Source organism: Schistocerca serialis, chromosome 1 (assembly GCF_023864345.2).
Source record: "Schistocerca serialis cubense isolate TAMUIC-IGC-003099 chromosome 1, iqSchSeri2.2, whole genome shotgun sequence".
NCBI lineage: Eukaryota > Metazoa > Arthropoda > Insecta > Orthoptera > Acrididae > Schistocerca > Schistocerca serialis.
Genome location: NC_064638.1, coordinates 140,130,576 through 140,155,694, shown reverse-complemented (window position 1 = coordinate 140,155,694; position 25,119 = coordinate 140,130,576). Strand labels below are relative to the sequence as shown.

The following is a 25,119-nucleotide window of genomic DNA, read 5'->3' as shown; positions in this document are numbered from 1 at the left end:
AACACTTTCGCTAGCCACCAAACCCCCCAGACATGAACATTATTGAGCGTATCTGGGATGCCTTGCAACATGCTGTTCAGAAGAGATTTCCAGCCGCTCGAACTGTTGCGGATTTATGGACAGCCCTGCAGGAGTCATGGTGTCAATTCCGTCCAGCACTGGTGCTGGCGACATTAGTCCAGTCCATGCTACATAGTGTTGTGGCACTTCTGCGTGCTCGCGGGGGTCCCACACGATAGTAGGCAGGCGAACCAGTTTCTTTGGCTCTTCAGTGTAAGAAACATCTCTGAATAATGTTGAACTACTGGGAAATAAATTGTTCTTAAATATATTCTTAAGTGTTTGCATCCTTATTTACTTCCTATGGAGCCAACAACTTATCATCTCTGTTCCGGAATCACCTGTGCTAAGCATCTGAGAAGACATTCTCCCTCTCACTCCATTAAGGTATCTTTGCAGACCTCGGCCAACATTGTCGCCAACGTCCTGATTGCGCCACAAAGGGCACACTTTCGCCCGAAACTGGTGACAGGACCAGTGTCGGGAGGCAACAGTCCTGTACACCACCTGTATTTTAAAAATATTCCCTCTTTCCTAGACTGTCGCCTATACACAAATGCACTTTCACAGTGGAAAAACTGAAACTCTTTCACTAGATTTAACAGCAGTGCCCATTTCTGTAGACGTTTCTGTTTGGAAAACGCTTTCAGTCAAATGAAATAGTTACTGCAAACACAGATGGATATCAAGGAGATATTCCATACTCTCTTTCTGGACAGAATCCATTCCCCGGACACAATTTGCAGGAGCTGCGACTTAAAAAAGACTATGTCGAAAACCTTTTGCCTTAAAACACATTTTTCATTACCATGTTGTCAAAATTTACGGTGATATCCCATCTATGTTTTTAACTCTTTCAGTTGTTTCTCTACGACAGAGATGCCTATTAACTATGTCGTTCAGACGGTAGACTTTGCGATGGTCAAACGACGGTCTGTTTGTACGATTCTCCAGCGTGAACGATTTCTTAAAAGCGGAACTTAAAACTTCAGCTTTACTGGATTAGCGATTTTACATAGGACAAGAATTTTCTCAGGTTTCCAGTCAGATCTTTTGCCAGATCAGTGGTTGAAGACTATTTTAGTAATAGAAACCAGTACGTTGTTCTCGACAGCGAATGTTCTTCACATATAAGGGTGTTGTCGGGAGTGCCCCAGGGAAATAGAATGGTCTGGTGGACAGAATGGGCAGCTATCAACCATGGTGCACAGGTAAGGGTCGTCATTGAGTGGCTTTAGAAGGATACAAGATGACGCAGACAAAATTTCTATTTGGCGTGATAAATGGCAGCTAGCTTTATATGTAGAGTAATGTTAGTTGATGCAGATGAGTAGGAAAAAGAAATTCATAACATTCGAATATGGCGTTAGTAGTTTGCTGCTTGTCCCAGTGAGACTGATTAAATATTGAGGCGTAACTTTGCAGAGCCATATGAAATGGAACGAACATGTGAGGACTGTGGTAGGGAAGGCGAATAGTCGTCTTCAGGTTACTGAGAGAATCTTGGGAGAAACTGGTTCATATGTAAAGGAACATAGGACGTTGGGCGACCTGTTCTTGAGTACTGCTCGAGTGTTTGGGAACTGCATGAAGTCAGATTGAAGGAGGACATAAAAGGAATTCAGAGGCCAGCTACCATATTCGTTACCAGTAAGTTCAACAAACACGCAAATGTTACGGAGATGCTTTGGAAACTCAAATGGAAGTCCCTTTGACTTTCTTTTGGAGGACTGATATTGAGCAAATTTGGAGAACTGGCATCTGAAGCTGACTGCAGAACGATTTTCCTGCCATCAAAATACATTTCGCAAAAGGACCATGAAGATACGAGAAATAATCATTTCTCTCTCGTTCTGTTTCCGAATGGAACAGGAAGGGAAATGACTGGTGATGCTACAGGGTACCCTCCACCATGCATCGTTCAGTGGCTTGCAGAGTATGTATATAGATGTATCTATTTGGCACTCTTAAAATGTCCTGTGTACGTGTAAGGAGAATTTCAAAATCACATCAAGGCACAGGAGATGGGGAGGGAGTAGCCCAGGAAGGAGGGCAAGGACTGGGAAAGGAGAACTGAGAAGGACAAGGGGGTATGATGGAGAAAACAGTAGAGGGGGAGAGGAAGGAGAGGGAGCCCCATGGAGGTGGGGTGAGGAAGAGGAGGGTCAGAGTTAGAAGGAATGATAAATATCAGAGCGAAGCACATCATTTGGTATAGGGAGACGTTGGAAGTTTCTTTGGGAGAGGAGATTGAAAGTGTGGAGATGGAGAGAGGGTGGGACACATCGGTAGAGGTGCAGCAGCAGGTGGAGAGTAGAGAGGAAAGGAAACACCAGTGGGTGAGGGGGATCAAGGTGGCAGTTGCTGTAGAGGATACAGATGTGATGAAGAAAATGGAGGAATGTGGGAAAGGGATGAGATCATAGAGAATCCTAGTGGGGGACAGGGGACAGATATGCAAAGGGAGGGAAACTGCATGGCATTCAAGGATTTGGATAGCTTTATAGAATTTAGAACGGGCAGAGATCCAGGTGACACTGGAATAACAGAGGATGGGACAGGTCATGAATTTGTAGGTATGAAGGATGGTGGAAGGATGCAATCCTCATGTCCAGTTGGACAGGAGATTCAGGAGGCAGAGTCTATAGCGGGCTATGCATTGGATGGTAAGAGGATGAGGAGTCAGGGGAGGTGATAGTCAAGGGTGAGGCCAAGGTTCTTCAAGCTGGCAGTAAGTTGGATAGGACAGTAATAGATGGTGACACAAAAATCATGGAGCCAGAAGGAGGGGGTGGCACATCCTACAATTATTGCCTGGGTTTTGGAAGGATTGATCCAAAGAAGCCACTGGTTGCACGAATCAGTAAACTGGTTTTCTTAGATTTGGAGGAAGCCTAAGCACTGTTGAAGGGCAGGGTAGAGGGAAAGGAAGACAGTGTCATCAGCATACTGAAGGAGATGGATGGGTGTACATGGGTGTACATGAGATATAGGAGAGGGGAAAGGGTGGAGCCTGGGGCACATGTGCAGTAGGGTAGAAGGTATGGGAATTGGTATTATGAATAGCGACATAGGAAGGATGGTGGGAGAGGATGGAGGCAATGAGATGGATGAAGCTTATAGGAAGGACATAGGTCTGGAGTTTGAGGAGAAGCCCAAAATCCATACAAAGGCAAAGGCATTCAGGAGGTCAAGGGAAACAAAAATAGCACACCAACGAGATTTAAGATGGAGGGAGAGGGGATGGGTAAGGTTAAGGAGCAGGTTGTCAGTGGAGAAGGAGGCCTGGACACCACACTGGGTAAGAGGGAGAAAGTAGTGTTGAGTTAGGTGGTGATAGCTTGAAGGAGACTTCCGTCCAAATAAATATTACGCGTTCCACGTGATGCCCAGTGCCAACCCAAAATGTCAGTTTGCTTCCCTTTACAAAGATATTTTTAAAACGAAATTTTTTGTGTCTATTTGGTACTACGGTACGAAATCAGCCTAGAGCGATACTGGGCTTGATGATATGCAGTAACAATGACGGTGAGACTCGAGCAGTAACCATATCTGTGCTGCGGCGCCACATGAGTTGTTGGACGAGGCGCGGACGGAGGGCGTGCCCAGAGTGGTACCAGAGCTGGCAGCTTTAATCGGAACATATTATCGTATCCATGCTACTGTAGTTCTGTCCGAAGACTGGTTTGATGCATCTCTCCATGCTGTTCTACCGTTCGAAGTGCCTACATCTCAGCAAAACTACTGCAGCCTCCATCCACCTGCTTATTGCATTCAAGCCTTGCTCTCCCTTGACAGTAACCCCCTCCATACACACATACCCACAACCCCCTCCTTTCAAATATCGACAAGTCCTTAACTGTTCTCTGTGTGTCCTATCAACCGATCCCTTCTTTTATTCAAGTTATGTCATGAATTTCTTTTGCCGCCAGTCATTTCAGTACCATCTCATTAATTATTCGATCTGCTCATCTAATCTGCAGTATTATTCAACAGCGCTACATTTAAAAAGCTTCTATTCACTGTCTGAAATGTTTATCGGTCACATATTCGCTTTGAAAACAAAAACACGTCTTCTTATTTCTGCAATTTATTCCAGACGACGTTCATCATTTACTTTAAGGCATCTTCAGTGGAACATAGAATGATATAGTTTCGTGTTGATATGCGAAATCTGTAGATCATAGAACAGTTCACGTCTAATTTTTTTACGTAAATAAGTGATAGATTACAGTTATTTGAGTCTTTGGTTGGCATCTGCGTTTCCTCTCATCTGGTCGCATGCAGGAGGTCGCACTACAACTTTACTTACCAAACACAAGCACATTTTCACGTCTCTGCACTAATTGTTGTGGAGCACTATTATCCTTCTGTCAGGAACTGTTGATGTTTTACCGGAAACTGTGGGTTAAAGTCATAAGTACTGTCTTCACTTTGTGTCTCTTCCTCTTTGGTTTGTTTACGAATATGTTGCCAACATAACGAAATATATGCGGGAAACTAACGTCTGCTCATTTCTATTCTCTTTAGATATTGTGTGTGTGTGTGGGGGGGGGGGGGGGGGGAGGCGAATTGTAAGAAATTGTATGTGAATGTTACAGTTGTCAGAGAGTGGCGAAAAGTTGTGTTGCTCAGCTGTGTTGAGTTTTCGTTTAGTTTTGTGAAGAAGTCTATCAAAGAGTGAGGGGAAGTGCATGCTAAGTTTATGCCCCATTGTATGTTACTGAGTGTTTATGGCTGTGTTTGCTTCTGTTGTGTTGTTGTCTATGTTTATGTTTTCTGTTTTATTTTTATTTTCTTGTTTAGCTTTGTAACTATTATGTTTTTGTAATTAAATTTAAATTTATCTTTGGTGTTAACAAATTCATCTTTTTTAGCAAGACTTTCATTACTTTGACAGTCTGCATTTTATATCCTCTGTACTTCAGCAATCCACTACTTTTATTAATGTCTTATTTCCTAATCTAATTCCCTCGGCACCGTCTGATTTAGTTCGACTAATGGAGGGTGAAGCTTTGACAATGCCAGCCAATTACGAAACGTCAGTAAAATCATTAGATGAACGTCGGCCGAAGAACCCGATACATAAGCCAGTAGGCAGTTTGTCAACAAGTGACCACGAAAGCCTTAACAATTTTGTACTCCCAAGGTTCTCACAAAGGAAACTCCCCATTGCACTCTCCTCAGGTTTAGTGATAAGAGGGGCCACTGGACAGCCCATCAGAAACTGAACACTGACCAACCATGGAAACAGGAAGAAGGTATAGTCGACTAAGGGGAAAAAAGCAAAATATAAACAGTGAACGGTCCAAGAACAAGAAGTGCAATATAGAGCAGCTAGAAAGGAAAATGGCTTGGTGGTTAAGTGGTTACGATGTTGGAGTGCCCAGCGACTGGGCTATGTTCAAACCTGCTTTATACCAATATTGCAACTCCCCCCTCCCTCCGCCCCGCTGTTCGCTTTATTCAAATTTGTGTCTGTGTCATGGTGTAACGTCCGTCTGCAATAGCGAGGTGTAAGGTAGGAATCTATAATGACAGTTGATTCTGCACAACTGCTCTATTAGCAGCCGAAAGAAAGTGGCTTTCGAATGGGAATGGCAAGCGTTTGATAACAAGGCGACAAGTCAACCGAAGCCTCTACCGGAAAACACGTCTGGTGTGTCATACGCGTCATTAATGATAGTATGTGTGTCACATGATAGGAATCTCTTATCGAAGCACTTAGTTTGTACGACTGGTAAATGGGTGAGATATGCCTCTTTGCCCGATATATGTGTTCGTATGGATGTGAATGTGCCGGCTTCTGTGACCGAGCGGTTCTAGGCGCTTCAGTCCGGAACCGCGCTGCTGCTACGGTCGCATGTTCGAATCCTGCCTGGGGCATCGATGTGTGTGATGTCCTTAGGTTAGTTAGGTTTAAGTAGTTCTAAGTCTAGGGGACTGATGACCTCAGATGTTAAGTCCCACAGAGCTCAGAGCCATTTGAACCATTTGAAACACAACTAGCTCTTTATTCACATGAAGTGTTGAGTGCTATTGACAAGGGATTTCAGATCGATTCTGTATTTCTGGATTTCCGGAAGGCTTTTGACACTGTACAACACAAGCGGCTCGTAGTGAAATTGCGTGCTTATGGTATATCGTCTCAGTTATGTGACTGGATTTGTGATCTCCTGTCAGAGAGGTCACAGCTCGTAGTAATTGACGGAAAGTCATCGAGTGAAACAGAAGTGATTTCTGGCGTTCCCCAAGGTAGTGTTGTAGGCCCATTGTTGTTCCTTATCTATAAAAACGATTTTGGAGACAATCTGAGCAGCCGCCTTCGGTTGTTTGCAGATGACTCAGTCGTTTATCGACTAATCAAGTCATCAGAAGTTCAAAACAAACTTGAAAACGATTTAGAAAAGATATCTGAATGGTGCGAAAGTTGGCAGTTGACCCAAAATAACGAAAACTGTGAGATCATCCACATGAGTGCTAAAAGGAACTCGTTAAACTTCGGTTACACGATAGACCAGTCTAATCTAAAAGCCGTAAATTCAATTAAATACCTAGGTATTACAATTACGAACAATTTAAATTGGAAGGAACACAGAAAATGTTGTGGGGAAGGCTAAACAAAGACTGCGTTTTATCGGCAGGACGCTTAGCAAATATAACAGATGTACTAAGGAAACTGCCTACACTACACTTGTCCGTCCTCTTTTAGAATACTGCTGCGCGGTGTGGGCTCCTTACCAGATAGGACTGACGGAGTGCATTGAAAAAGTTCAAAGAAGGGCAGCACGTTTTGTATTATCGCGAAATATTGGTGAAGGTGTCACAGAAATGATACAGGATTTGGGCTGGACACCATTAAAAGAAAGGCGTTTTTCGTTGCGACGATGTGGTGGTGGTGGTGGTGTGTTGGGGCTTTTGGGCGCTCAACATCGAGGTCATCAGCGCCCTGACACACATTTAAAAGAAACAAATGTGGACAGACCTAAGAAAACTAAAGCACACACTCAAACAAAGCAGGAAAAGAAGGAAAATGCTACCTAAGGAAGTAAAACCTAAGGAAAGGGGAAACATAGCAACAAGAATGCCACTGAAATTGTCACTGGCGGGCTACTTACATAGAATATGGGCGAGCTTGCGACGAGATCTTCTCACGAAATTCCAATCACCAACTTTCTCCTCCGAATGCGAAAATATTTTGTTGACAGCGACTTACATAGGGAGGAAAGATCACTAAGATAAAATAAGGGAAATCAGAGCTCGTACGGAAAGATTTAGGTGTTCATTATTTCCGCGCGCTACACGAGATTGGAATAAGAGAGAGTTGTGAAGATGGTGCGATGAACCCTCTGCCAGGCACTTAAATGTGATTTGCAGGTATCCATGTAGATGTAGAAGTCACATAAGCTGCAACAAATGAACGCAAAAATTTCACAATCGTACAGTTTTTCTATGCTCTGTCAAAACATATGGTTTTGAAGTTGTGTTCCGTTTTGGCAGTCTTGACTCTTTAAGTCATTTGTAGTTACATAGTTCACACCCGTTTATTTGTTTCATTTCTGCTTTATGGAATCTACCCTACTCTCAGTACTCGTCACATTTGCTTGCGACGGTAACGTATTCTTACCACATGACTCACATTCTATAACCACTATGTAGTATGACCACTGTTTCCTCGACTAGGCGGAAAGAGAACAAACATTTCCACGACCTGACGGGCTGTTCATAATGTTGTGGAAAAAAAGTAAATGATACGAGAGAGTTTTGAACACGGCTCGCCCGCTAGGCCGTCTAGTACCATAACAACTTACCCACGACGACATTGATTTTTCAGTCTTCTCTTTATTGCACTATTTCTTCTTGAACCGTTCACTGTGTCTGTTTTGATTTTTTTCACAGTACAGTACAGCTTCTTCCTGTGCTCAGTTTTTGACCGGCTAGCCACAGGGCCATCTTACCACTAAATTTGAGAAGGAAGCGATGGAGAGTTTCCCTTCTCAATACTCTGACGGAATGTCGTCTACTCCAGGGGCCTTCTTTACATATAAGTCTCTCAGTCCTCTGTAAAATTCGTCTCACAGTGGGCATATCTCTCACCTGATATTCACCTATTTTTTTTCTTGTTCTATAATATTCTGTGGAAGTTCTCTACCCTTGTACAACTGTTCTCCACATTCCTTGCGTCTTCCAGTTTTCCCTTCTCTGCTTAGTACTGGCTTGCCGGCTGAGCTCTTGATATGCATACCGAAGCTTCTCATTTCCCCAAAGTTCATTTTATTTTTAATAGACGCAGCCTCTCTCCCCTAGTCAGGCATTCTTTTACAGTCGTAAATTTGTCCTCTAGCCATTCCCGCTTAGCCATTTTGCACTTTATCTCAGTTTCGTTCTTTAGAAGTCTGTATTCCCCTTTTACTTGGTTCAATTGATTGGCTTTTTACCTGTTTCATCCTTGTTACCTTCACAATTTCATCTTTCAAAGCTACCCTTTCGTCTTCTACTACATTTCTTTTCAATGTTTCACTCAGTCGCTGCCTAATGCTCCAGGTCCCATCTCCTTAATTCCGTACTTTCTGCAGTTTCTTCTATTTTAATTTACAGTTAGTAACAAATAAACTATGGTCAGAGACAACATCTGCCCGCGGAAATGTTTTGCAGTTAAATTTTTGGTTTCGAAGCCTTTGTCTTTCCGTTACATACTCAGCCTGAAAACTATACTCAGCCTGAAAACTTACGGTGTCTTCAGGTCCCTTCCTCGTAAGCAACTTCATTTCACGGTTCTTGAAGTGTTTTCAGTAACTAAACTATGCTCTGTGGAAAGTTCTACCAAGTGAATTCTCCTTTCATTACTTTCATCCAGCCCACATTCTCCTGACTTTTCCTTCCTTCCTTTTCCTTCCATCGAGTTCCAGTCCGCCATCCCAATTAAATTTTCGTCTTCCTGAACTATCTGGATAATTTCTTTTATCTCATCATATATTGTTTCAATCTCTTCATCCGTGAAGCTAGTTGGATGTACTTTATGTCTATCTTGTCTATGATTTTGCGTTCACTATGCTGTTCGTAGTAGCTTACCTCCACTTCTATTTTCTTATTCGTTATCAGGCCTATTCCTGCATTCTCTCTGCCGGCCGCGGTGGTCTAGTGGTTCTAGGCGCTCAGTCAGGAACCGTGCGACTGCTACGGTCGCAGGTTCGAATCCTGCCTCAGGCATGGATGTGTGTGATGTCTTTAGGTTAGTTAGGTTTAAGTAGTTCTAAGTTCTAGCGGACTTATGACCTAAGATGTTGAGTCCCATAGTGCTCAGAGCCATTTGAACCTGCATTCTCTCTACGTGATGCGCTTATAGCCTTGTAGTCACCTGATCAAAAGTAAAGTTCTATTCTTCCTGCTACCGCATTTCACTACATCTCACTATAACTAACTTCTTCTTCTTGAGTTTCACTCAACTCTAGAGTACATTAGATCAATCGCTTTTTAATCTTCTATGCCTTTCTATTAGCCCAGTACTGTTTCGTCCTTTCTGATATTGCTTTCCTTTTCTCTTCTCAGATCTGGTCCGTTCGTTTAGTTTTCATTTTGACTTGGAATCTGTCTTTCTTGTCTTTGACTATTTCTTTCTGCTAGCATATTTTTTGTGATCCTCCATTTCTCTAAAACAATTTGTTCTTTATTTTCTGCGAAAGTAGCTAAAACATTTTTTGGTTAGTCTGTTTGAATTCATTCTCAGCATGTACCCATAAAAAACAGTTCTTTTCCTTGTTGCATCTGAGAGTTTTTCAGTTCAGGGAGGTGTGTTCTGTCTAAGTGACTAAGTGTTTCTTACCATACGCGTTTCGTTCTTTTATTTATGAAGCATCTTCAGTGGCCTATAATACATGTTTCTTTTTATACATACAAAGGGCTCTCAAAGAGTTTTGCACAGTCGTCTCTAGTTTTTTTTATTTTTTATTTTTTGCAGGAGGAGAATGAAACTTTTTGTGAACATGCTTTGAAGATTTAGCTATAAGTTGGCTTATAAAAGTATTTTCTGTTAATTACAGGTTAGCCATAATGGACCGTGAAGTAGAGGTCAGGTTGCGACAACGGTATGTGATGGAGTTCCTCTTCAAGACCGGCGATGACTCTGCCACATCGATTCACAGGAAGTTGCTGCCTGTTTATGGTGGCGACACAGTAGATCGCAGCAGCATCCAGCGGTGACTGCAGAGATTTAAAGAATGTGATTTCTCATACAATGTAGGCTTTCACGGCCGGTGTTGTCTTCAGGAAAAACTTCCGGGCTGAGAGGCCGTGGTCGATGTATAAACTTTCCACCTAACTTTTCATCTCCATCTGCGGGAGACGAAACGTTTGGTGGAAATTTTATACATCGACCACGGCCTCTCAGCCCGGAAGTTTTAATTGAAGAGAAGGTGCTTTCTCTCTGCTGGACAATCTACGATGCGGTAGACCATCGACGGCAGTGAGTGATGTGAATAGGGAGACCATTAATCCACTCGTCCAAAATGACAGATGTGTGACGACACGACAGCTTGATGAAATGACTCGTTTGTCATTGGGTAGTGTGGTATCACTGGTACAGTCACTAGGGTACAGAAAAATCTGTGCACGTTGAGTGCCTAGATTATTAACAAGAGAAATGAAACGATGAGGAAGAATATGTGCGAGGGTCTCATGAAGACCTTTACTGAAGAGTGAAAATAGTGTTTTGACGGCGTCATTACCCAGGATGAAACATGGTTGTTTTTGTCCGAACCCGAGAGCAAAACCCAGTCCATGGAGTAGCGTCATCCGGGTTCCACTCGGAACAAGAAACCAAGACTTTCACGAACAGCAGGCCGAAAGGTGATGGCCTCCTTCTTCTGGGATCACTGTGGTGTCATTTTCATTGACTTTTTGGAACCTGGCTCCACAATGAAATGGGACCGTTACTGTTTGTCATTGTACAAGCTGCGACATGCCATCAAGACCCACAGACCACAGCTTCAGGGTCAGCTCAACAGACTACACCATGACAATGCCAAACCCCATACAGCCCTTATGACGCAGGAGAAAATCAGGAAAATGGGTTGGAAAATTGTTCCTCATCCTCTGTACAGTCCAAACTTTACCTCTTTGGTCGTCTGAAGGCCCACCTGCGCGGTAAAACATTTGATAGTGAGAAAGACCTTATTTCCTGTGCCAAGCGATGGTGAAAAAGTCAATCCACAGAATTTGACCAAAGTGCATTTACATCATGGAAAGAATGTTGGGCCAGATGCTTCACAGCTGATGGAAGCTACATTGAGTAGGCTCAATCTATAACTAAATGTCCCAAGTATGTTCACAAAAAATTTCATTCTCCTCCGGAAAAAAAAATAAATTGGAGACGACTGTGCAAAACTTTTTGAACGCCCTTTGTATAATGAATGTATTATATATCAGTTACATTTTACTATGTTACATTTTGTCATGTTTTTCTCTCGTTTTTCATATTAGAAGCAACTTATGTAGCACAAAGTTCGTGATGATAAATTTTCCTTTGGTGCCACTTACGATTTTCACTGTCCATATATGCTGATGTTTTCATTCGGTCACTGAGTTCCAGCTGGCCGATTTCTGACCTTTTTTCACCCTCATTTATTACAACACATCACTTGCACTTTAATTTTGTGATCAACATGCATGTATTTACAGAGTGTAGTGTTGCCAACTGTCGCATTGTGTTTACATTTTGTTTGTGTTGTGTGTGTGTGTGTGTGTGTGTGTGTATGAGAGAGAGAGAGAGAGAGAGAGAGAGAGAGAGGGAGAGGGAGAGAGAGAGAACGAGTTTTCAGTTGTTTGATGAAGGGTTGCGTTTATGAAATGGATTAGTGTGTTGTTATGGAATTTGGGGCAAACTAATCAGAGAAACCCTTACTAACACATACTCCAAGGTTTAATTCAGAGGTCCGCAGCTCGTGGTCTAGTGGCTAGGGTTGCTGCCTCTGGACCATGGCGTCCCGGGTTCGATTCCCGGCCTGGTTGAGGATTTTCTCTGCCGGATGTCCCATGGTGGAATCAGACTATAGACAAAACCAAAGGCACCGAAGACAATTACGCAGCCTTTGCAGATGATATGGCTGTACTAATCGAGACATGGGAAGAAGTCAAAGAACGGACACCCTGAAATATAAAAACAAGCGGCAAAAATAGGTCTCAAAATTTCCTTTGAAAAGACCAACATAATGAGAAATACAAAAAATCTCAACGAAACATTTTAAAGTGGGAGGACAAAAAATAGAAATCATCAAAGAAATCAAATATCTGGGAGAATGGATGAACTGGAATGGCCTCGAGTAAAAGACAATGGGGTCTAGAAGAAATTAAGTTGAACTGGCCTTCCAGTTCCCCAGAAACACGTTTATATGACTTCAAGCTATGTGTTATTTTTTAAATTCCCTAGTTGACCCACTCAGGTATTCCATTCCACACCCCACCACATAGAATGCCACCTTGTGTATCTTGATGCCAACATTTAGGGATAAGGAAAATGAAACATCAGGCCGTTCTGCGAATATCTCTTGAAAGTGGTACTGTCTTGGGGTGTATTAGCACTGTGGCCTCGTAGTTTTACTCTGTCGATAGCAGAAGGAGACACCGAAATGTCGATAAGCAGTTGCTCGCCACGTCTTCGCTGTTCGACTTGACCATTCTGGTCTCGTGTGTCTGTCGGCGCCGCGGTGTAGGGAGACGGCCGGTATACGTCGGCAGCAGTCGTCGGCTAACAGGGGCATTATCACAACGCGAACGGCAGAAATCGATTACAAAACTATACAAGTAATTTATCTGCAAAACTCTGCGTATACTAGACGTTTGATGGTTAACGAATCTAACGATTTCAGAAGGTCAAGTCATAAAAAAGCATTAGCGTCTAACAGAGAATTATGGCTACCGGATCTACAAGAGTCACAAGACAAACGCTACTTATTCGTGTTTCTCAAAGTAAAAGTGCTGTGTTGCCACAGTTTCTTTCCTTATCCGTCATATAAGTGCAACACTGCGGAATAGAACCTTTTCCGTTGCAGTGATCGCTGTGGCATCTGATGAAGGACTACCGCTGCTGCTCAGATTTGCCGAATGTGATGTAGGACGTCCACATGAACCGCTTACTGCAGGAAGGCAACAAGTCCACATTTCCTACAGTACTGGACATTAAAATTGCTACACGAGAAAGATGACGTGCTACAGACGCGAAATTTAACCGACAGGAAGAAGATGCTGTGATATGCAAATGATTAGCTTTTCAGAGCATTCACACGAGGTCGGCGGCGGTGGCGACACCTACAACGTGCTGACATGAGGAAAGTTTCTAACCGATTTCTCATACACAAACAGCAGTTGACCGGCGTTGTCTGGTGAAACGTTGTTGTGATACCTCGTGTAAGGAGGAGATATGCGTACCATCACGTTTCCGACTTTGATCAAGGCCGGATTGTAGCCTATCGCGATTGCGGTTTATCGTATCGCGTCATAGCTGCTCGCGTTGGTCGAGATCTAATGACTGTTAGCAGAATATGGAATCGGTGGGTTCAGGAGTTAATACGGAACGCCGTGCTGGATCCCAACGGCCTCGTATCACTAGCAGTCGAGATGACAGGCATCTTATCCGCATAGCTGTAACGGATCGCGCAGCCACGTCTCGATCCCTGGGTCAACAGATGGGGACGTTTGCAAGACAATAACCATCTGCACGAACAGTTCGACGACATTTGCAGCATGGACTTCCAGCTCGGAGACCATGGCTGCGGGTACCCTTGACGATGCATCAGAGACAGGAGCGCCTGCGATGGTGTACTCAACGACGAACCTGGGTGCATGAATGTCGAAACGTCATTTTTTCGGATGAATCCAGGTTCTGTTTACAGCATCATGATGGTCGCATCCGTGTTTGGCAACATCGCGGTGAACGCTCATTGGAAGCGTGTATTCGGCATCGCCATACTGGCGTATCACCCGGCGTGATGGTATGGGGTGCCACTGGTTACACGTCTCGGTCACCTCTTGTTCGCATTGACGGCACTTTGAACAGTGGACGTTACACTACGACCCGTGGCTCTACCCTTCATTCGATCCCTGCGAAACCCTACATTTCAGCAGGATAATGCACTAAACGCATGTTGCAGGTCCTGTACAGGCCTTTCTGGATACAAAAAATGTTCGACTGCTGCCCTGGCCAGCACATTCTCCAGATCTCTCACCAACTGAAAACGTTTGGTCAATGGTGGCCGAGCATCTGGCTCGCCACAATACGCCAGTCACTACTCTTGATGAACTGTGGTATCGTGTTGAAGCTGCATGGGCAGCTGCACCTATACACGCCATCCAAGCTCTGTTTGACTCAATGGCCAGGCGTATCAAGGCCGTTATTACGGCCAGAGGTGGTTGTTCTGGGTACTGATTTCTCAGGATCTATGCACCCAAATTGCGTGATAATGTAATCACATGTCAGTTATAGTATAATACATTTGTCCGATGAATACCCGTTTATCATCTGCATTTCTTCTAGGTGTAGCAATTTTAATGGCCAGCAGTGTACTTTTACGGTAGAGAGCAGGCATGCATTTCTTTATGAGAAAAAGTACCACCAAAACTGTGTCTTGAGAATATATTTATTGCCGCACACGACTGGTTTTGGCAGTACATTAGCGTCACCCTCAGGCTCCACCACTGCCAAAAGAGTATTAGAATTCTTAGTGCACATTTACTGTGGAGTCCTCGACACCCTATCGACTAGAGACTCCTGAGGAAAGCTAGCCCACGTGTGCTAGTAACAAGGACTCCACACAAATATTCTTTTGGTAGTAGTGTGGTCTGAGGATGGCGGTCTAATGTGCTGCCGAAACTAGTCAAGTGTGATAATAAAGACATTCTCAGGACGCAGCTGTGATGGTAACTCTTCTCATATATATCATCAGCTGAAGTCCTTCGTCCATGGAATTGGAATGACACGCATAAATTGAACATGTATTTCTGTTTTTTTTAATGTAGGTATACTTGCTTATTAGATACAAGTAAAAGTCAAGTATGACCTAAGGGGAAAGTGGGGGACGGCTTTCCTGGCGTTGGACATATTTAGGGTGACTAGATGCAATTGTTTAAAAAGGAGGACAAACAGATTCAAAAAGGAGGACAAAGGAAGAAAAAAGAGGACACATCAAACGGGTCAACTGCAGATGAGGATACCACCCGACAGCTTTGGACAAGTCACGTGACTGCCGGGAATTACCGCTAAAACTAGCAGTTAATTGTTACTGACGGTCAGGTGGTGGTTAACTGAGCAATATAAAAAAATTAAAAACGTTGATTGTGGTGACAGTGTGGCGTCAATTGTTTTGTTATGCCAAGAACACGGAATTGTTTACAAAGCGAAAAAGTAAGACCATTCACCTCCCTTCATTCGACGCTCCGCTACAAACATCTACAGTTCAAGCAGCAGCTGACGACATGTAAACTGCACTTTAACCTTCCGAATACAAATAAATTGAATGACTATGAAACAATGAAATAAAACAATGACAGTTAATCTGTCGAGTTATTTCTTACCTTTATTGGCCACTGAGACGTACGTTCAAGCTCCACATATCTTAAATTCCGCTTCAAATTCATTTCTTCCTTTCTTGAAAGCCGGATATTTGCAGGAAAGGACATCAGAAAATGTACACTTTCGTCTAGGCATAGCCAAATATTTTACGTAACTGACTCGGTTAAAAATTACACTCACAGCTCACACGTGCACTACAGGAAACCAAGCCAATACAAAGCGAAGATACGAAACGAAAATTTTAAATAATCGATATTTCCATTCGCTTATAGGTCGATCCACGATAACATCGATGATGCTAGTGCCACCTACTAACATCGCCTTCGTGCGTGTTTACCACGAAGGCTGTGCCAATAGTTAAAGTATTTAAGACAAGAGCAATAGAACGGGACGAATTGTAAATTTAACTATATTACGCTCAAGTTTGCGAAAAAGCCGGACACTGTAAAAATCCGCCTGGTCTCCGGACAAAGAGCTAAAAAGGAGGACATGTCCGCATTAATCCGGACGTCTGGTCACCCTAGACATGTTCTCTTTCTGTGGTACACAATTTTCAAATTAAATTTAGTGTTGAGTTACTTGTTTTAAATCAGAATCGTACATGTAAAAGCATAGTTTGTTACAAATTACTGAATAATATTAAACGTTTCTCATGGTTGTATTACTCAGTTATCTTCATTTACATCAAGAGATTCCGTTGCTGGGCATGTTGTCACTGGGTTCCAAAACTGCATCTTATCTTGAGCAATGTACACCAAAGATTTCTTGTTGTCATCTATGTTGTTGTGATTTACAAGCAGTAAAAATATATACTTTCTTTGAAGGGAAAATCCAAAGATTGCACAGCTTTCCTCAGCCTAAAAGTGTCCATCATCAAGCCAGCAATACTCATGTTGCACGTGACACTATGCGGATTTTCAGCTGAGAAAGTCGTCCCCTGGTATTTGAAATAGTGAAAATCCTTTTCAGGTTTCTAGAAACAGCTTTAACATACGAATCATCGCTCAGGCAGGAACGTTTATAGAATGTAGGCCTTATCGTTTTTGAGGAATATTTTACGAGTTCAACAATGTGATCCACTGTATAGTATCTTTCCTCCTTCCACCACCTATGTGCATTATAAGGAAAACTGACGACTTTGCCAGACTCGTGTCATGGTGCAAACAGGTTTCCTTTTTGCAGTAAACAATGCATTTATCCACTCAGAACGATAATCGTCAAAAAACCAAGATCTATAAATTTCCACTTCATCGAAACTCATCACTTGCGCTTCAGTGACGAGTAAGGGACGAATTTACTTTTCACAATAAGTCTTATTTTGGGAAACGTGAAGCTAATTACTACATGCGTGTACACATTTTCTTTCAAGTAAGTGTTCTGCTTTTTACCAAATAATACCTTATGAATTATTTTGTAAATCACTGGGTCGTAATTGTCTGTTAGATGGTACTGCTCCTCCAGTAACTAATACTTCTGTAGTTATTACTTTAATTGACTTTCAAACATCGATTGTACGCAAATGAAAATTTTTACAGTTAAGTGTTCTTCCTCAGTGTTAGTGCACACACATCTCTACATTTTAAAATTACATTTATTCAGTTTTATATGTTCGTGCTGAGTTACTTCCCTTGTAAACTAAAAGGTAGAATATTACCCCAGTGCTGTGTGTTTCCATTCATAATGTATAAAATATTCTACCAAGAACGGATGGAATAGTCAACCAATGCAAATTTTGGAAAGCCTTCGCTTCTAGGAAGCGTAGGAAAGATATTCAGGGAGTTGTTGGAGGGGCGTTTTAAGTCCCATAGTTTCTCTCCATCATTGTGCAGCTACACAAGTGGCAATTAATAATGTAGCACTATGAAGACGGCATGCAACAACGTCTAGCGTGTAGTTTTTGCTTGGACGTGCAACTGATTAGCATTTCAGCGTAACCACTTAGAGTAGTTAGGAGAAACGTCGTCTACATATTATCTATACGAAAAGATTACGCATCGGTTGTCTGTGAGAAGTCCGCGTTAACCCTCGTGTAAAAAGATAAGTTTCTATCAGCGATTGTTGGACTTTGACAGCAGCAGAATTGTTGCCTACTGCGATTCCAGTTTATCTTTGCGAGATACTGCTGCTTACATTTCTCAAGATACCACGATTTTCATGCGAATATGGAACTGATATTTTGAGGAAGGCTACGCTTAACGTCATGAGGAACCGACCCACATGACTAACGCCCGAGAGGAGAGCACTACTGTTCACTCAGCTGTGCAGGATAGTACAACTGCGTCACTTTCAGTCAGGTATTGGGCTCGTTTGCAGGAAGACAAATATCCACACGGAACTTGCGGCGATATCTGTAGTGTCATGTACTGTTGGCGCGGCAATCACTGCTGCGGACCGATGGTGGTGAACTCAACAACACTGGATACAGGAGTGGGACCATATTGTCTAATCAAGGTATTCTTGGTTGTGGATACAGTATAACAATGGACGTATCCATATGTGGAGGCCCTGAGGACGTCGAACGTGGCCAGACTGCATTCGCCACTGCCATATGGTCCTTGCACCTGGCATGATGGCATGTCGTGCATAGCTGGTAACATGTCAGCAGCCATTCCATTTCTGCTATGTTAGTGCTGGTGGTGTACCTCATATCGCTCTAACATAAAACCACACTTTGCTCTTGCCATCCTGATGTAGTTCGCTACAGGGAGTGATCGACTATTTCTCTGTCCAACATGTTCTCCTGATCTCTGATCCACTGAAGGCATGACATAGGTTACTGACAGATGACTCGCCAGTCCCCATGACTAATCTGGCACAGAGTTCAAGCAACATAAAATATCTTATCCACATCTGCAATCCAAGCTCATCTGTACTCAATGCCCAGCCAGTTTAGAGCTACGATTGCTGCCAGAATGGTCAGTGCTATGTACTAAATTTTGAACGTACCCCAAGTAAGCAAGTACAAATGTCCAGTCACTTTAATGTGATCACCTTACAAATGGTGGAATAACAACCTTTTGCAGTGTGAGATGTGCAGAATGAAAGTCAATGAGGCTCTGGAAGGTAGAGACTTGGGTGTGGGGCTGTGCTTATTATTCCAGTGCATAGCCAATCCCAGTTGAGGATTCATGTTGCGTTCAGCCTGATCGAAGTGGTCCTACAGATTTTCAATTGGGTTTAAATCGGTGGAGTCTGGTGAAAATCAAGCAAGGAAGAATCAGATGGGTCGGATATGTACAGAGAATGCAAGAAACTCAAAGTGTTAAGGAAGAGTTTATAGGAAAACCTGAAGGGAGAAGGAGAAGACGATCACCCAGGAAAATGTGGCCTGAAGATATGGAGGAGGATTTTAGAGCAATAGGAGTCAGGAACTGGACAAGGATCGCGATGGACAGAGAAGAATGGAGGCAGGTGACAACTAGGGCCAAGGTTCTACATGGACTGTAGTGCTGAAAGCAAGTAAGTCTAGTGGACAGCGGAGTACAGTAAACTCATCCTGATGGTCTTCAAACCACACATGTACACTGCGAGCTGCGCAACACATTGCACTGTTCTGCTGGTAGGTGTCATCGTGTCGAGGAAAAATAAACTGCATATAGGCATGGACACGGTCGCCAAGAACAGATGCAAAATTGTGTTAATCCATTGTGCCTTATAGAACGACGAAATCACTCACGGAATGCCACAAAAACATTTCCCCGACCGTAACGCTTCCTCCTCAAGCCTTGACCCTTCTGACGATTTTGGGGGGAATTTGGTTCCACACAGATGAGCATAAAACGTGATTCATCTGGAAGTACCACCTGTCTCCACTCAGTGGACCTCCAGTTAACGTAATGGCGCACAAATTCCAGCCTTCATTGCTGACGAACAGCAGTCAGCATGGGTGCATATACCACGTGCCTGCTGCAAAGACCCATACTCAGCAGTCGCTGAGGAAACACTGTTAGCTCGCTGATTCATCTGGGCTGTCAGCAGCTCAACACTTGCGCGTCTTCTCGCCCGTACACATCGCCACAGCCGTCATTCATTCACTTCTGTCATCTATGGCCCATTGTGGAGCACGGTTGCCTCGATGGCGATTTTGGATAGCGCCATTTTGCCGTGCACAGTATACATCAACCACGGTGGCATGAGAACTGTTTACAAACTTAGACATGTCGGAAATGTTTTTATCTTTAGCGCGAATGCGAATGATCGTGTCCATTTGGACGTCGAGCTCCTTTCCCGCATTAGGATAACGACTGCACTGTTTACCGCATCCCCCCAACTCGCTTAGTATACCCTTCACTGCCAGTAGTGCCGGCTGCCATCTGAGATTGGTTACTGCACGTTGATGTCGAACATAGGAAATGGTCACATTATTAGGATTGGACCATGTATTATGATGAATTCTTTCTGCTACACGCAAAACAAGATAAATTTTTATTGTGCTATCTTTCCTGGTGCTACAGTTTTAATGGCCAGCAGTGTGAATAAAGATTCTACAATAGTGCTGTACCACGTCATATGTACAACGGTCACTCCAAAAGAAATGCACACTATTTTTTTTTAATCCATCTTTTATTCTACAAGTTTGGAAGTTTTACAGTATGTAGATACATCCTTTAGGAACAATATTTTCATTTCTCCACATAATTTCCAACCCTCTCAACTGCCTTACGCCATCTATGAACTGGCGCCTGCATATACCCGAACGGTAAAATTCTGGACCAACCAGTTGGAGCCTCTGTTTGGCAACGTGCACAAGGGAGTCGTCATCTTCAAACCTTGTTCCACGAAGACAGTCTTTCAGTTTTCCAAAGAGATGATAGTCACATGGAGCCAGGTCAAGACTGTAAGGCGGGTGTTTCAGTGTTGTCCATCCGAGTTTTGTGATCGCTTCCATGGTTTTTTGAGTGACATGTGGCCGCGCATTGTCGTGCAACAGCAAAACACCCCACTTTTACCGATGTGGTCGAACACAACTCAGTCGAGCTTAAAGTTTTTTCAGTGTCGTCACATATGCATTAGAATTTATGGTCGTTCCACTTGGCATGATGTCCACAAGCAAGAGTCCTTCGGAATCGAAATACACCGTAGCCATAACTTTTCCAGCAGAAGGTGTGGTTTTGAATTTTTTCTTGGGTGAATTTGCATGATTCCACTCCATTGATTGCCTCTTCGTCTCTGGTGAAAAATGATGGAGCCATGTTTCATCACCTGTCACAATTCTTCCAAGAAACTGATCTCCACCATTCTTGTACTATTCCAAAAGTTCGCTGCATACCGTTTTTCTTGTTTCTTTGTGAGCCACTTTCAACATCCTGGGAACCCACCTGGCACAAACCTTTTTTAACGTCAACACTTTCGATATTCTGCAAACACTTCCTTCCCCTATCCCAACGTAGCGTGTCAATTCGTTCTCTGTGATGCGTCTGTCAGCAGTCACGAATTCGTTAACTCTCTGCACATTGTCTGGAGTGTGTGCAGTACGAGGCCTGCCGCTGCGAGGACAATCCTCAATATTGCCGTGCCCGCTTTCATCACGTAACCTGCTTGCCCACCGACTAACTGTACTGCGAACGACAGCAGCATCTCCATACACCTTTTTCAACCTTTTGTGGATGTTTGCCAATGTCTCGGTTTCACAGCACACGAATTCTATGACAGCACGTTGCTTCTGACTAACGTCAAGTGTAGCAGCCATCTTGAAGACATGCTGTGACGGCGCCACTCACGGGCACAAGTTGAACTAAGTTTGAAAACAAGCGGGAAGGATGTATCTACACGCTGTAAGACTTTCACACATGCAGGAAGAAAACTGTATTTTTACAAAAGTAGTGTGCATTTCCTTTGGAGTGACCCTCGTAGCGTCACTGAAATTGAGGAGGTTCGCAGAGAGCAGGGAACGGAGAGGAGGTGTAAACTCACTCTTCGATGGGTTCGTTGGGGGCGGCGTCTGCGGCGGCAGGCGGCTCGTACACGTAGAGGTCGCCGTGGACCTTCTCGACGGTGCCGATGTGGCTGTAGAAGGCCTCGAGACGGTCGACGATGTCGCTGTGCGTGAAGTTGAGATAGAGCGGCTGCGACCAGTCCAGCAGCGTGTCCTCCTCCTCCAGCAGCGACAGCTCCTCCAGGCGGTCCGCCGGGCAGAACACCGAGAAGCTCTCGTACAGTCGCCCGTTCGGCTGCAACAGCGCACCAGCCCCTAAGTACTGGTACCAAAGCTGGCTCTGACGTCGATCTGTCGTAGAATTTTAGAACATGTTTTTTGCTCGCGTATCATGTCATTTCTGGAAACCCAGTATCTACTCTGTAGGAATCAACATGGATTCCGGAAACAGCGATCGTGTGAGACCCAACTTGCTTTATTTATTCATTTGACCCAGAAAATATTAGATACAGGCTCCCAGGTAGATGCCATTTTCCTCGACTTCCGGAAGGCGTTCGATACAGTTCCGCACTGTCGCCTGATAAACAAAGTAAGACCCTACGGAATATCAGACCAGCTGTGTGGCTGGATTGAAGAATTTCTAGCAAACAGAACACAGATTGTTGTTCTCAATGGAGAGACGTCTACAGACGACCTCTGGCGTACCACAGAGGAGTGTTATGGGACCATTGCTTTTCACAATATATATAAATGACCTAGTAGATAGTGTCGGAAGTTCCTTGCGGCTTTTCGCGGATGATGCTGTAGTATACAGAGAAGTTGCAACATTATAAAATTGCAGCGAAATGCAGGAAGATCTGCAGCGGATAGGCACTTGATGCGGGGAGTGGCAACTGACCCTTAACAAAGACAAATGTAATGTATTGCGAGTACACAGAAAGACGGATCCTTTATTGTATGATTATATGATAGCGGAACAAACACTGGTAGCAGTTACTTCTGTAAAATATCTGGGAGTATGCGTCCGGAACGATTTGCAGTGGAATGATCATATAAAATTAATTGTTGGTAAGGTGGGTGCCAGGTTGAGATTCATTGAGAGAGTCCTTACAAAATGTAGTCAATCAGCAAAGGAGGTGGCTCACAAAACACTCGTTCGACCTATACTTTAGTATTGCTCATCAGTGTGGGATCCGTACCAGGTCGGGTTGACAGAGGAGATAGAGAAGATCCAAAGAAGAGCGGCGCGTTTCGTCACAGGGTTATTTGGTAAGCGTGATAGCGTTACGGAGATGATTAGCAAACTCAAGTGGCAGACTCTGCAAGAGAGGCGCTCTGCATCGCGGTGTAGCTTGCTGTCCAGGTTTCGAGAGGGTGCGTTTCTGGATGAGGTATCGGATATATTGCTTACCCCTACTTGTACCTCCCGAGGAGATCATGAATGTAAAATTAGGGAGATTCGAGCGTGCACGGAGGCTTTCCGGCAGTCGTTCTTCCCGCGAACCATTCGCGACCGGAACAGGAAAGTGCACTCCGCCACACACCGTTGGGTGGCTTGTGGAGTATAAATGTAGATGTAGATATACAACGCACTCGTGCGTCCCACCCTAGAATAATGGCCAGTTGTGTGGGACGCAAACTAAGTAGCGCTGCACTGTGAGAAGACATGTTGACTCCCGTTTCTCCGTGACTGTGGCGAGAATGTAGCTGTACAATGAGGTGACAAAAGCCGTGTGATAGCGATACATACACATGGTATACACATGGCGGTAGTATTGCGTGCATTGGCGTAGTTGTCGTTTGTACTGAGGTGATTCGTCTGGACAGGTTTCTGACGTGATTATGACCACACGACGGCAATTAATAGACTTTGAACGCGGGACGGCAGTCGGAGCTAGAAGCGTGGGACTTTCTACTTGGGAAAGCGTTAGAGAATTCAATATTCCGCGATCCACAGTGCCAAGAGTAGGCCGAGAAGACCACATTTCAGGTATTATCTCGCACCATGGACATCGCAGTGGCCGACGGCCTTCATTTAACGACCGACAAGGGAGGCCACGACGTTTGGAACGCGGATTTACTGCAAACTTCGTACACTCGTAGTACTCCATGAGGACAACAAAATGTGTAAGCAGTAGCGAGTACTTTTCAAGCGTTATTGAGAAAATAGCAAGATAATTTCGGTCATCAAATATATACCTGTGCGTGGCTGTTTTTACTACAAAGCGGCAGCAGCCGAGTATACCGGCACGGTAGCTCAGCGTGTTCGGTCAGAGAACTGGTTGGCCTCTGTAATAAAAAAAAAAACTGAATGGAAGGATCAACAAACGAACTTCAACGGGAGTCATGTGACGTCCACAACGACCAAACCCAACGATCAACAACGAGAGAGACAGAGAGAGAGAGACAGAGAGAGAGAGAGAGAGAGAGAGAGTGAGAGTAGTTAGCGTTCAAGCCTCGTAATTGCTGGATCGCTGGATCGAGTCCCGTTCGTCAGTTTTTTTTATTTCTCACTGAGTCATTTTCTTCACTATTTATATTACAATTGATATAATGGGAAAAATACGTGTAATCGGACGAACTTTTATTAAATTTACGATTTTATTTGACAGTCTACAAATTTTTATCATCACAAGTAATATAATATTCATAACTATCTACTAGTAAACGACCGAAAGCATAAAGTGATACTGAAAATGTATGCTTGTCCATGTCTTCAAAATTGTTTGTATTTAATCGAAAGAGAACGAGAAATTTCATCTCGAAAAGACGCTATTAAAATACACTCGATACTGCGTGACCAATTATCAGCGCCGATATTTAAGGAAATACTGCGTTATGCAGGGTTTGCTTCCAAATTATCTGCAGAAAGAGCGGTTTTTGAAAATGTTAACGAGGTTTGTTTATCCACGGAAAAACTCAGAAGACCTTGCAGCTGGTGCCGTTTATGTTTTCCATGTTTTTACGAAAAATACCATCCTGTAACTTGTACTCGTATTGTCGAAAGCGACGATTAATTGTACATCTTTCGAAAGCTGTCTGTGTCGGTCGAAACTTGCAGATAACAAGTAGTTTCAGTCTCCATCCAGGTACAAGGGATTTCTCAAATCACGGACAAGCATACGTTTTCAGTATCACTTTATGCATTCGGTCGTTTACTAGTCAATAATTTTGAATATTATATTATTTGTGATAATAAAAATTTGTAGACTGCCAAATAACATTGTAAATTTAATAAAAGTTCATTCGATTACACGTATTTTTCCCATTATATCAATTGTGATATAAATAGTAAAGAAAATGACTGTGCTGAAAAAAAACTGACAAACGGGACTCGATCCAGCGATTACGGGGCTTGAACGCTAACCACTCGGCTGCCACCGCTTCGTGGTAAAAATGGCCACGCACAGGTATATATTTGACGACCGAAATTATCTTGCGGTTTTCTCAGTAACGCTTGAGAAGTATGCGCTACTGCTTGCACATTTTGTTGTCCTCATGGAGTACTACGAGTGCACGAAGTTTGCAGTAAATCCGCGTTCCAAACGTCGTGGCCTTCCCTTGCGAGTGCAGCAGCGCCTGCGTAGAGTTGTCAGTGCTGTTAGACAATCAACGCTGGGTG

At 43.6% G+C, this 25,119-nt stretch overlaps 1 protein-coding gene across 1 annotated transcript in view; it reads right to left on the bottom strand.

Moving 5' to 3' along the window:
• LOC126456322 (uncharacterized) overlaps window positions 1-25,119 on the bottom strand; it is a 653,934-nt gene that overhangs the window by 30,348 nt on the left and 598,467 nt on the right. Inside the window, exon 6 of the mRNA XM_050092109.1 lies at window positions 21,536-21,792. Coding sequence (XP_049948066.1) covers window positions 21,536-21,792 — 257 coding nt within the window. The remainder of the gene's footprint in view (window positions 1-21,535; window positions 21,793-25,119) is intronic.